The 13,496-nt window shown below is 42.4% G+C and overlaps 1 protein-coding gene across 2 annotated transcripts in view; it reads left to right on the forward strand.

Annotated features, from left to right (window-relative positions):
- Positions 1–13,496, forward strand: part of CSMD2 (CUB and Sushi multiple domains 2) — a 693,817-nt gene that overhangs the window by 595,163 nt on the left and 85,158 nt on the right. For both annotated transcript variants that reach the window (XM_044945284.2, XM_044945283.2), the window contains 2 exons: positions 9,982–10,062; positions 10,562–10,675. In XM_044945284.2, the coding sequence (XP_044801219.2) occupies positions 9,982–10,062; positions 10,562–10,675 (195 nt within the window). The remainder of the gene's footprint in view (positions 1–9,981; positions 10,063–10,561; positions 10,676–13,496) is intronic.

Here is a 13,496-nt window from a genome sequence, read left to right on the forward strand (position 1 = left end):
AAGTTGTGTCCAGTTCTATGACCCCATGGACTGTAGCACGCCAGGCTTCCCTATCCTTCATTATCTCTTGATTTTACACAATTACACAATTACACATTATCTCTTGAATTTACACAAATTCATGTCCATTGAGTCAGTGATGCTATCTAACCATCTCATGAGATGGTTACATGTAATAGGACTTTGTTCCTTTTTATTGTTAAATTTCATTCACTGTTGGCAGTTTGATCTCTGGTGCGAATAGTTGACTCATTGGAAAAGACCCTGATGCTAGGAAAGATTGAAGGCTGAAGGAGAAGAGGGCAACAGAGGATGAGATAGTTGGATGTCATCAACAGTTCAATGGACGTGGACTTGGGCAAACTCTAGGAGATGGTGAAGGACAGAAGCCTGGCGTGCTGCAGTCCGTGGGGTCGCAGCACAACTTGGCAACTGAACAGCAACATCATTCTTGATTCTTGAGCCATATATAATTTTGGACAACACTTTTGAAATTTGAAAAATTATAGAAAAAGAGGACAGATTCGTCGTTGCCATGGCTAAGGAGGGGTTAGGGATGGGAAGGAAGTAGATGCATTTACTATAAAAGAGCGGCATGAGGGCCCCTTACCGTGATGGAAATGTTCTGCATCTCGATGGTATCAGGGTCAGTACCCCAGCTGTGATATTATACCATAGTTTTGCGAGATGTTTTCTATTAGGAATCAGTGGGTAAACAATACATGAGATCTCTTTGTATTATTTCTTACAATTGCATGTGAATCTACAATGATCTCAAAAAATTCAATTAAGAAATAAAATTTGTGTAACTAAAGCAAAGTTACTCAACAAGTGGCAGTTTTAATCATCATCATCATCATTGTCATGATCATCATTATTATTGTACTTGGAGAGTAACAGGATCTGTGTGAAGTCACCTCCTCCTAAAGCCAGGTTTCTTATCCCTGCTCTTGTCTCTTAACCCCACCTGGTCCAGGCACAGGTGAAGGAGGTCCAGCACTGCCCTGGGCTGTCCTTGTTCCCGAGTTCTCCTGAGTAAGTCTGCCCAGGACATCTCTTGCTCCTCTGTGTGTCCTGGCCACTGTGCCCCTGATGCCCTCAGATGAGACATGAGACCCTTCAGTGCCAGCTCAGACCAAAGCCTCATGGGCCAGAGGAGCAGGCAAGGGCCTGGGTGAGAGGATCAACGCAGGCCAGCAGGTTCGAGTGGGAGATACTCTTTGTAAGGGGCCAAGTGAGCAAGAAGGCACCTTCCACCCACTCATTGGGTTTTTGATAAATTGTAGAATATTAGCAATATGTAAAAAGTGTGTAACATACATGTGTGTATTTAAAGAAGAAAAATAAGATGAACACCCACAGCTGAGTCTGCGAAAAAGACCACCAGTGCTCTTGAAGCCCCATGCACCACCTCCAATACGCCCCCTGCCCAACCCCCCAGAGTTAATCAGGATTGTGAATTTTGCTAAATTTTCTGCTAATCTTTCATTGCTTTTCATTATGATTTTACTCCATAGGTGTATGTCTCCAAAAATATATATTGTTTCATTTAGCATGGTTTTTCGGTTATGTAAGTAGAATTGTTCAGTAAGTTTTCTTCTGTGACCTGCTTTTTTTCATTCAAAATTAAGCTTTAGAAATTCATGCTGATGCATGTGACTAGATTAGGTTCACTTTTCAATGCTGTCTAGTATCTCATTGTGTGAAAATAGTGGTTTATCTAGTCTACTCTTAATAGGCATTTAAATTACTTTATTTCAAACAATATGAGCATTGTTGCACATTCCTTCTTATGAACAAGAGTTTCTCTGGGGTACATGCCCGTGTGGAATTGAGAGGTTGTAAGTATTCACATACTCAGTTTTACTAGCTAAGGCCAAATCGACCTCACAAAGTAGTTTTAACAGCTCCCACTATTCCTCATCATGGAGATAGAACTGCTACAGCGCTACATTCTTGCAGACACTGGGTTTTACTGGACTTTAAATTTTTGCCAACCTGGTGAATAGCATTTCACTTTTCTGTTGATGACGAGCATAAGCGTTCTTTCTTATCATTGCTGACTGTGCGTGCTTCCTGCTTTCTGAAATGTCTGTTCCCCATACAGTTTTCTTTCCCCAAGAAGAGAGGGAACAAACACATTTAGACAAAATCTTTGTGATTTGTAAAACATGCTATGAAAGAAACAGATAAGATAGCAAACAAAAGCATAGAGAATCTACTTCATGTAGAATAATTGAGGGAAGCATGTCTTAAGAGGTGGTATTTGAGACAAGAACTAAAGAAAAGGAAGGAGCTAGACTTGCAGAGAGTAGAAATTGGGAATGGAGTAGGGGAAAGAATGTTTGCCTTTTTATAGGCAAACAGCCCTAAATAAATTTCTTTTCATAGAAGAACCAAAAAGAAGAAAAGTACCTTAAGGAGACTTATGACAATATGCTACTGTATTTTCAAAAGTGACAAAATGGGATTTGAATTGCAGAGAAAAATGCTCTTAGAAACATACAGCTTGGGAAATAGAAGCAAGTTTTACAAAGCATCTACTTCTAGCATAATAGTCTAGGTAATGTGGACTCCAAATAAGAGTTATCTTGCTGAGAGATTAATAGAAGGGGAAATCATACCCCACCTGTTAGGAGACAATGAGAAGAACCCGGCATCACTTCCTTGTAAAGATGCATGACCTGAATCTAATCATGAGGAATCCAACAAACCTAAACTGTTCAGTTCAGTTCAGTCGCTCAGTCGTGTCCGACTCTTTGCGACCCCATGAATCGCAGCACCCCAGGCCTCCCTGTCCATCACCAACTCCCAGAGTTCACTCAGACTCACGTCCATCGAGTCAGTGATGCCATCCAGCCATCTCATCCTCTGTCGTCCCCTTCTCCTCCTGCCCCCAATCCCTCCCACCATCAGAGTCTTTTCCAATGAGTCAACTCTTTGCATGAGGTGGCCAGAGTACTGGAGTTTTAGCTTTAGCATCATTCCTTCCAAAGAAATCCCAGGGCTGATCTCCTTCAGAATGGACTTGTTGGATCTCCTTGCAGTCCAAGGGACTCTCAAGAGGCTTCTCCAACATCGCAGTTCAAAAGCATCAATTCTTCGGCACTCAGCCTTCTTCACAGTCCAACTCTCACATCCATACATGACCACAGGAAAAACCATAGCCTTGACTAGACGGACCTTTGTTGGCAAAGTAATGTCTCTGCTTTTAAATATGCTATCTAGGTTGGTCATAACTAGGGTAATGTAATACAGTGTTACATACTAGAAGTTAGCTGGTATATAATTTTCAAAAGTGTAAAAGTCAAGGAAGGTCAAGGCAAGACTTTAGAACTGTTTTGGTCTAAAGGAGACTAAGAAACATGACAATGAAATGCAATGCATGTTTCTGAACTGGATGCATTAGCTATTAAGGACTTTATTGAGAAAAGTGGTAGAAATTGAATGGAATGTAAGGATTAGATGGCAGCAATGTATCAGTGTTAGTTTCCTCTTTTGGTGCTTGTATTGTGATTGTGTGGGAGAATGTGCTTATTTATAGGAAATACACACTGAAATATTCTGTGGTTATGGGATATCATGTTGGCAACTTAACTTTCAATTGGTTCATGGAGAAAGTTTTGTTACTATAATTCCAACTTTTCCTACACCTTTGTGATTGTTACAAATTAAAAGTTTTATTTATGAGGGGAGCCAGCTATAAAAAACAAAAGTTTTAACGAAATGCGATTGCACACTTTAAATTGGCATACGAACCAGCAAAGAGCAGAATTGACGCTATAGAGAAACTGTTCAGAGATGTGGAGGCCAAACCGGAAAAGCTCCATATGAAGAGAGAAAAGGACAAGAAGTTGAAAATGATAAAGGAGAAGATGGTAAATAAAGAGACCCAGCAGCCAAAGAACCAACGTACTGACAAGAAGCATTTCTGAGGAGAAGAACCTGATGGATGGAATAGAAATAATAAAATAAAACTCTTCTGAGATTAAGGAAAAATCTGTGCATATAGGATAAGGAGTTCACTGTATACCAGGAGAAATCAAAACCAGCCTGGGAAGTTTTCCAATTTATAAGGGTGAAGGGTAGAAGAAAGCTACTGGAACCCAGGCTGAGAAAACTAACTACAAGAAGCCAAAATCAACAATTCTCAGATTACGTGAAAATTCCAGAAATTTTCGATTCCAGAAAATGAAGGAGGGATTTTTAGAGTTGTTCAAGAAAAAAAAATTGTTGGATGCTTCACATATGCAGCAAGAGATAGTCATTTGCAGATATCCAAGAACTTAAAATGAGATATCCAAGAGCTTAAAATGAGTGTCAACCAAAGTCTCAGTTTGAATTGTTAACTCGAGGAAGTAGCTACCCAACAAAGGATGAACAAATAACTCAATATAGAGATAACTATAAATAACTCTATAGAGAAACTGTATAAAAGAAAAGATAAAATGGGATGAATTGACTAATCACAGATTTAACTCTAATAATAATTGAAAATATAGATTCAAAACAATCCAAATACAATTCATTCTTAGAAGTTTAAAAGTAATCATTTCATATTAACAAACGCCCAGATATTTTTAGAAGAGGGAGAGGAAAAATTAAATGTCTTCATCTTCCATGGTAGAGGAATCAATAGATATTATTCAATTATTGATTTTACAATTAGAAAAAGAAGGATTCCAAGTATATATTTTAGCCATCAATAACTTAAAACTCAACTACAGTACTTCCAAATTGCTAAAAGAAAAAATGAAGCAAAGCATAATTCACAGATAAAAAGAAGAAAACAAAGGGAGCTGTGTAGAAACAAAGCTATAGAAAACACAGAATAAGCACAAGTAAAACAAGTTCACGGAGAAGGCGATGGCACCCCACTCCAGTACTCTTGCCTGGAAAATCCCATGGACGGAAGAGCCTGGTAGGCTGCAGTCTACGGGGTTGCTCAGAGTCAGACATGACTGAGCGACTTCACTTTCACTTTTCACTTTCATGTACTGGAGAAGGAAATGGCAACCCACTCCAGTGTTCTTTCGTGGAGAATCCCAGGGATGGGGGAGCCTGGTGGGCTGCCGTCTCAGGGGTCGCACAGAGTTGGACACAACTGAAGTGACTTAGCAGCAGCAGGCAGCAGCAAAACAAGTTCAATTATTATGACAAATACAAATTTATTAAAGCCCAACTCCCTATTAAAAACACAAAGACTCTTATATTAGGCTAAATACAATATAACTAGACTTTATAATAGAGTTTTCTGTACCAGGAATACAACTAAGACAATGTGACAGCTTTAAAATAAAAGCTGGGTTGTGATATATGTTATAACCACAACAATAACAATCAAAGAAAAGAATTCAAAGCAAAAGCATTCAATAGAAAAAATGGATTCTTTCATAGTAAAGAATAATCTGTAATGATCCTTTAAAAATGATAATCCTATTGTGAAGGTTGCAGAGAATGGCCCACTTAGTGGTGAGAAGTCTGAGAATACATACCAAAAGATTAACACAATGTGATTAGCCACAGTCAAGACATTTTCAGGTATCTACACAGCTCATAATGCTCTCCTTAACTTCCCCACTCACGTGGGTGTCTGTCGGCTGTATTTGTACGTCATGACTCCCCTCCACATGCGTCCCCAACCCCAGGAACGGGAACAGAAACTAAAGATGGGCACCTGCCCTGATTCCAGCAGAGATAAATCAGATGCTCTCTCTCGGGAACTCGAGATTGAACCTGAGAGATTCTGTTTCTACCTGGACTTGTCTCCTGAAGAGGGAAGGTATAAATCCAAGTGCAGTGGATTGCCTGTCTTCTATCGTCCATAGAGACTGAGAAATAGAGAAGTCCTACGTACAGAAGAACCACTGAGACAGACACATAGGAAAGTTTCCTGGATTCCTGGTGGCCCTACAGTTGGCTTGTCCTCTGCCTTTATGAAGTCTGGGTACAAAGCCACCCTTGGGTTCACTTTTCTCTTGAGAAGCTTCTTCTACCCTCAGCTGATTTGTGTTACTTACACCCAGGGTTCCTAATTAACAATTATCTAGGACCCACCAATCCTAGTTCTGAGAATTGTGCAAAAATTTGTGTATAAAGATATTCCTTGAAGTGCTATTTGTAACAGGTAAATTAGAAACAATCCAAATATGAAATAATAGGAGATTGGGTGTACAGATTGACACATACATGCAAATGGAGGAAAATACAGCCATTAAAAGTCATTCATGTGGAATACAATCACTGATTAAGGGAAATGTTTATTTTCTATTGTTTGATTTTTAAAAAGAGCATGATTTTTGGGGTGGGGGGAAGGCTCAGATGATGGTGGGCTTCCCTGGTGGCTCGGGTGGTAAAGAATCTGCCTGCAATGCAGGAGACCTGCGTTTCGATTCCTGGGTCAGGAAGATCCCCTGGAGAAGGGAATGGCAACCCACTCCAGTATTCTTGCCTGGAGAATGCCATGGACAGAAGAGCCTGGCGGACTACAGTTCATGGGGGTTGCAAAGAATCAGACACAACTGAGGAACTGACACTTTCCTAACACTTTCAGATGGTGATATAGCCAAAGGATGCAATGATTATGGATCCCTAACATAGATCATAGCCACCGCATCTTTGTGAGTTTCTTGAGAAAGAGATATATACAAGGAACAATGGCAAGGGAAGGCATTTTAATATCAGCTGGGCTTGGACCCCAAATCCAAGTGCAGAGCCCAGAGTCATCAGGTAAACTGAACTGAACCACATGAACTACGTTTCTCCCTAAGCTAATTTGGCTTTAAAAGCTTCAGTGTGCATGCTCAGTTGCTCAGTCGTGTCCAGCTCTTTGTGACCCCATGGACTGTATGTAGTCCAGCAGGCTCCTCTGTCCACGGAATTTTCCAGGCAAGAATACTGGAGTGGGTTGCCACTTCCTACTCCACAGGGTCTTCCCAACCCAGGGATCAAACCCAAGTAAGTCTCTTGGGTCTCCTGCACTGGAAGGCTGATTCTTTACCACTGAGCCACCTGGGAAACCCCAAGAAGTATCAGAGGTAAGGCCAATTCAGCCTAAGGAGGAATGTATCAAGAGAGTCAATGGGAAAGAATTCAATGTGCAGTGAATGACCCATAGTGTCTACTGCTGGAGCTGAGGGCTCTGCCCACCTATTAGCATGTTAACATGTACTGGAGACTAAGCCGTTCAGTGCTTCACTCCGCAGGGGAACAAGGGGATGCAGACAAAAGGAAACAGAGAAGTTTTGAATGCCCCCCTGCCCTTGAGTTCTGTAGTCATAACACGGCTGATCCAGTGTGTGTTTGTGGGGAGAGGAGAGTTGTCTGTAAGAGATCCAAAGTCATACACTAAAATGCTAGCAATAGTTATACCCAGGTAGTGGGACTTGGAGAATTATTGTTTTATTGTTTTTAAGTATTCCACCAGCTTTCTGCATTGAGCAGAAATTTTTAATTTAAAAAAATTAATTTTTAAAATGTAATGGGAAATTGATTGTCTATCAAACCATAACCACAAACTATAAAATTCCCAGGCTGTGCTTAGGCAGAGATTTCTTTTAATGATTTTTTTTTTCTGGGAAAGTGAAATGTGTCTTAGAAAGTTTTAGAAGGTATGTTTTAAAGGTAAGCGTGAGGCTGAGAATGTAAGGTATCAATTTTTAAAAAATTCTACAAAGGAAAACATTGAGAACTGGCTAAATAAAAATTCAATGCTTGTACACACCAGAAGAGTGCCATAAACAAATCAGGAGCAAATGATAAATTGGGAAATATACTTAATAGGCAAAGACCAACCTGAATATACATAGAGTTTTTCAAATTTGTGGGAAAAATAGAAGCAAAGGACATGAACAGAGAGTTAAAAATAAATATGCAAATAGTCCATTAATATTGCCTAACTAGTTGTCACGGAGAAGGCAATGGCACCCCACTCCAGTACTCTTGCCTGGAAAATCCCATGGACGGAGAAGCCTGGTGGGCTGCAGTCTATGGGGTCGCTAAGAGTCAGGCACGACTGAGCGACTTCACTTTCACGTTTCACTTTCATGCATTGAAGAAGGAAATGGCAACCCACTCCAGTGTTCTTGCCTGGAGAATCCCAGGGACGGGGGAGCCTGGTGGGCTGCCGTCTATGGGATCGCACAGAGTCAGACATGACTGAAGTGACATAGCAGCAGCAGCAGCAGTTGCTCCGAAGCATGTGGAATCTTCCCAGACCAGGGATCGAACCCATGTCCCCTGCACTGGGACCACCAAAAATTGGTGACTGTTTCCTCTGCTGGCTCTAAGTTCCGTGAGGCAAGGACTGTCTGCTTACTTCTGCACTGGTGAATTGAATGTCAGAAGGCCCCGTGAGCACCTGGAACTCGTGTTTCACGTGCCTCGGGTTCTAAGGGACGTCATCCTAGAGTGATGTTCACCGTGAAGGGTACCCCACCACCTAGCACTGTCCCCAGCACTTTCTGCCATATCTTTCATATTTAGCCCGTATTTCTGTGTAGGGTTTCAATCTCGAGCTGAAAAGTTTCCTCTGTGCCTTTAATGTTTATGGTGCAGTATAAATCCCAGGGACAAAAGAGCCTGATGGGCTACGGTCCATGGGGTCGCAAAGAGCTGGACACAGCTGAGTGACTGAGCACGCAAGTGTTGCCAGTGGTAAATTTCAAAAAAAAGAGAGTACTATTTTTCGAAACATAGCAAGAGTTGAAGTGACTTCGGAGGTAATAACAACAACAGCGGTGGCAACACCAGCTAACACTCAGTGCTCAGCTGTGTGCCAGGTAATGAAAGGCAGCCTAGTCACGAGCCCACGTTGAACTTGGCCTCAGTGATACCCTCCATGCATAGGCCAGTCTCTGCCCAGAGGGAGATGCTTGTCGGTTTAGAAAATCCACTGAAGCCACAGCACTTGGCCCAAGGTCAAAAGAGAAATAAGCAATCGTGCTGGCCCTCACCTAGACCACACAGAGCATTCAGGTGGTGACTAGTGGAAAGAACATGGGATATGAGAGCAGCCAGACCTGCATTCAAACCCTGCCTGTGCCACTTACTTAACTGTGTGACCCTAGAGAAGTAACTGAACCTTTCTGAATCTCAACTTCCTCATAAGTAGAGTGAGAACACCTCACAGGGGAATCTGCTATTTTGAAAATTCAAGGTGACAGGGCATGAAAGTGCCTGAGATACAGTTGTTGTTGTTCTGTCGCTAAGTCGTGTCCAGCTCCTTGGGACCCCATGGACTGCAGCACGCCAGGCTTCCCTGTCCTTCACTATCTCCCGGAGCTTGCTCAGGTTCATATCCATTGAGGTGGTAACACTAGCTAACCATCTCACCCTCTGCCGCCCCCTCCTCCTCCTGCCCTCAGTCTTTCCCAACATCAGGGTCTTTTTCAGTGAGTCAGCTCTTCACATCAGGTGGCCAAAGTATTGGAGCTTCAGCATCAGTCCTTCCAGTGAATCTTCAGGGTTGATTTCCTTTAGGATTGACTGGTTTAATCTCCTTGCAGTCCAAGGGACTCTCAAGAGTCTTCTCCAGCATCACAATTCAAAAGCATCAATTCTTCGGCACTCAGCCTTCTTTATGGTCCAACTCTCACATCCGTACATGACTACTGGAAAGACTGTAGCTTTGACTATACAGATCTACAATATACTGACATACAGTAGGTGTTCAGCAATGCTTCTCTCCCCTCCCTTCAGCACTGGGCCCTGTCACCAACTTCTTATATCCTCTCTCCTTTATCATTAGTCTTGATATTTGGTTCCTGGTTTTTGCATCAAAAGCAAACAAACCAACAAAAAGATGGCAGCAGATAAGCAAGATAATACTTGGCTAACTTTCTCCTGTGTGCAGATAAATACTTGTTAACATCTGCTGTGTGGGTAGATGAGGAGTGAAAACATGAGGCACTGAACTAGTGAATGACCATGTGTCCCAAGAGTGATGCTCGTACATCAACTTGTCTGCTTTTGTCTTTTCAGCTTATCCACTCACCAAATGCCCTCCTCCCACCATCCTCCCCAATGCTGAAGTTGTCACAGAGAATGAAGAATTCAACATAGGTAACATTTCCCACGCCAGCAAGGACTGGACTGGGGAGGAGGGACGGGGGTGGGGGGCAGTTCTGGCCAGTGGGGCTCAGCTCTCTCTCCTGTCCTTGAAGAGAAACAATAGACTCAATGCAAACGGGTTGATATTCTGTCAACTGAGGTTCACTCAAAATATAGTCACTCTTTGTTTTAGCCATGCATAGCCAGAGGAGCTAGAAAAGAGATTTTCTTCTATGATTCAAGTCAGGATGTTTTTTGAAATAAGTCCGTATAGGACAGTATAAAAAGTTCCTGGAACGTGGACCATTCTTAGGCTCAGCACGGCTGAGCTGCAAGAGGGGAGCTGTGGTCATCTGTCATTTGATTGGAGATGAGCTAGTTGTTCACTCAACAGAACACACCCCGTCACTGGTCATCTTGCCTGGAAGTAGGTTAAAGTGGTACTAAGGGGTGCCAGTCAGCCCTGCCCAGTCTTCTCCAGGAAATCCCCTTATTGGTCTCTCCTTGACAGGTGACATCGTACGCTACCGGTGCCTCCCTGGCTTTACCTTAGTGGGGAATGAAATCCTGACCTGCAAACTTGGAACTTACCTGCAGTTTGAAGGGCCGCCCCCAATATGTGAAGGTAATTGCAGTGAACCATGCTTTAGAGTTTCTCCAAAACAGAGCCCCTGTTTTCCTTTCTCTGTATTCCCAGCCCCTGCCCGTGAAGTAAAAGGTCACTTGGCAAATGCTGGAATGAGTGAGTGAGTGTTCTAGGTAGTTCTCTGCCCTGCTTCTAGATCCAGGGCTTTGAATTGGCCATAGAGGCCTCATTTATTTCTGTCCTTTTTGCTTTTTAGAAAAAAAAATCTTGGCCTTGTTGGAAGGTAGGTGGGATCTTAGTTCCCTGACAAGGGATTGAACCCACACCCCCTACATTGGAAGTGCAGAATCTTAATCAGGGAAATTCCTTCCTTTTTTCTAACTGACACTCCCTGGAAATGGAAGGAGGTCATGGGACCTCTGGTGGGAGTCGAGGCTCACACACCAGCCTTGCCTTACTGGAGTACAGGTGTGTCCAAAACCCTGTGTGCTGAGCTAGGCAACCAAGAGACCGCAGTTGTCTTTATTCCAGTGGATGCGCTTCACCAAGTTACCCCAGCTAACACCCCAAAACAATACCTTCCACTCACGAAGCATCTGACCTGGGGCAAGATACCTAACTGTCCTGTGCCTAATTGGTAAAATAAGGATAAGACTATTCGCTCAGTCGTGTCCGACTCTTTGCGACCCCGTGGACTGTAGCCCACCAGGCCCCTCCGTCCATGGGATTCTCCAGGCAAGAATACTGAAGTGGGTTGCCATTTCCTTCTCCAAAACAAGGATAATGATATTACTAATGTCGTGGCCTTGTTGTGAGGAATTACAGGAGTCAACAGTGTAAAGCACTTTGGAACTATGCCTGGCCCGCAGTCACTGTTCGGTGTGGGCTCTTATTAGAGTTGCTACTTCTGCTACTGCTTCTAGTGCTGTTGCCACCAACAGATATTCAGCAGCCTATGGAGAAGCAGGTCAGCTTCCCTCCATCTCTAAGAAAACAAGAGTAGGGAGAATCTGTAATATGGATTGTTAGCGAGGAAGAGAGGGACCACAAGCCCCAGAATCAGGCTGCTGATATACTGAGAAATTCAGGATCTATTTCAGTTGAGCTGACCCACCCACGTACCAAATGACCAGCCCCCAATTACAGTGAACTTTAGTCTTCATCATTGATTAGCTCCAGCCCTAGTTTCTCATCATCTCTGGCTCTGTTTCTATGTCTACGTGGCTCCAGTCTTCCTGCTTTACTCCGCATTCTCAGCCTCATGCTTTCCTCTGGGACTTGGTGTCATGCTGGCTTCCCAAAGTATGACCCTTCATAGTCTCTTTTTGTAACAACAGCTTTATCAGGGTATAATTCACATGCACGCAGCCCATCCACTTTAAGTGTATGCATCAATGGTTTTTAGCACCTTCAGGGTTTTGCCACCATTGGCACAATCCATTTTAGAACATTTTAATCACCACCCCCCCCTCAAAAGAACTCTTGCAGTCAGTTAACAGTCAGTTCCCATTTCTTTCCAGCCCCCTCAGATCTAGGCAATCACCAAACCAGTTTCTCTCTCTGAATTTGCCTATTCTGGGTTAATATAAATGGACTCCTACAATGTGTGGTCATTTGTGACTGCCTTCTTTCATGTAGTATAATGTTCTAAAAGTTCATTCATGTTGTAGCGTGTATCAGCACTTCATTCCTTTTTTTTTTTTTTTGCCCAGTAATATTCCATTGTGGACTTCCTCCATGACTCAGTGGTAAAGAATCTGCCTGCAATGCAGGAGCCACAGGTTCAGTCCTTGGGTTGGGAAGATCCCCTGGAGGAGGGCATGACAACCCACTGCAGTATTCTTGTCTGGAAAATCCCACGGACAGAGGAGCTTGGTGGGCTACAATCCATAGGGTCGCAAAGAGTCGGACACGACTGAAGTGACTTAGCGCGCACACATTCCATTGTACACATACCACATTTTGTTTATACACTCATTGATGATGGGTATTTGAGTTGTTTCCACTTGTAGCTATTATGAATAATGCTGCTATGAGCATTCATGTACAAGTTATGTGAAACATACATTTTCATTTCTCCTAGGTATGTATCTAGGAGTGGAATTGCTGAGTCATATGGTAACTGGTAACTCTATGTTTAAGCTTTTAAGGAACTGCCAGAGTATCCTCCACAGTGGCTGAACCATCTTCCATTCCCACCAGCGGTGTATGAGGGTTTCAATCTTTCCATGTCCTCTCTGTTATTATCTGTCGTTTTAATTACAGCCATCCTAGAGAGTGTAGTGGGTATCTCATTATTGTTTTGATTTGTCTATTCCAATGGCTAAGACGTCCAGCATTTTTTCATGTGCTTATTGTTCATTTGCACAAAGAAAAGTCTATTCGGATCCTTTGCCCATCTTTGATTGTTATTTATCTGTTTGATTATTGAGTTGTAGGAGTTTTTATATATATTCTAGATACAAGTCCTTTATCAGATGTGTGATTTTTTTAAAAAAATTTCCCATTTTGTGGGTTGTCTTTTTACTTTGTTGATGGTGTTCTTAGAAGCACAGAGGTTTTTCATTTTGCTGATGTCCAATTTATGTATTTTTTCTTTTGGTGCTTGTACTTTTTGTGTCATATCTAAGAAGCTATTGCCTAATCCAAGGTCAAGAAGATTTACGTCTATGTTTTCCTCTAAGAGTTTATAGTTTTAGCTCTAACATTTAGGACTTTATCTGTTTTGAGTTCATTTTTATATATAGTGTGAGGTAGGAGTCCAACTTCATGATTTTGTGTATAGATATCTAATTGTCCTGGCGTCACTTGCTGGGAAGACTGTTCTTTCCCCATTGAATTGTCTTGGCACCCTGTCAAA

Source organism: Bubalus bubalis, chromosome 6, assembly GCF_019923935.1.
Source record: "Bubalus bubalis isolate 160015118507 breed Murrah chromosome 6, NDDB_SH_1, whole genome shotgun sequence".
Lineage (NCBI taxonomy): Eukaryota > Metazoa > Chordata > Mammalia > Artiodactyla > Bovidae > Bubalus > Bubalus bubalis.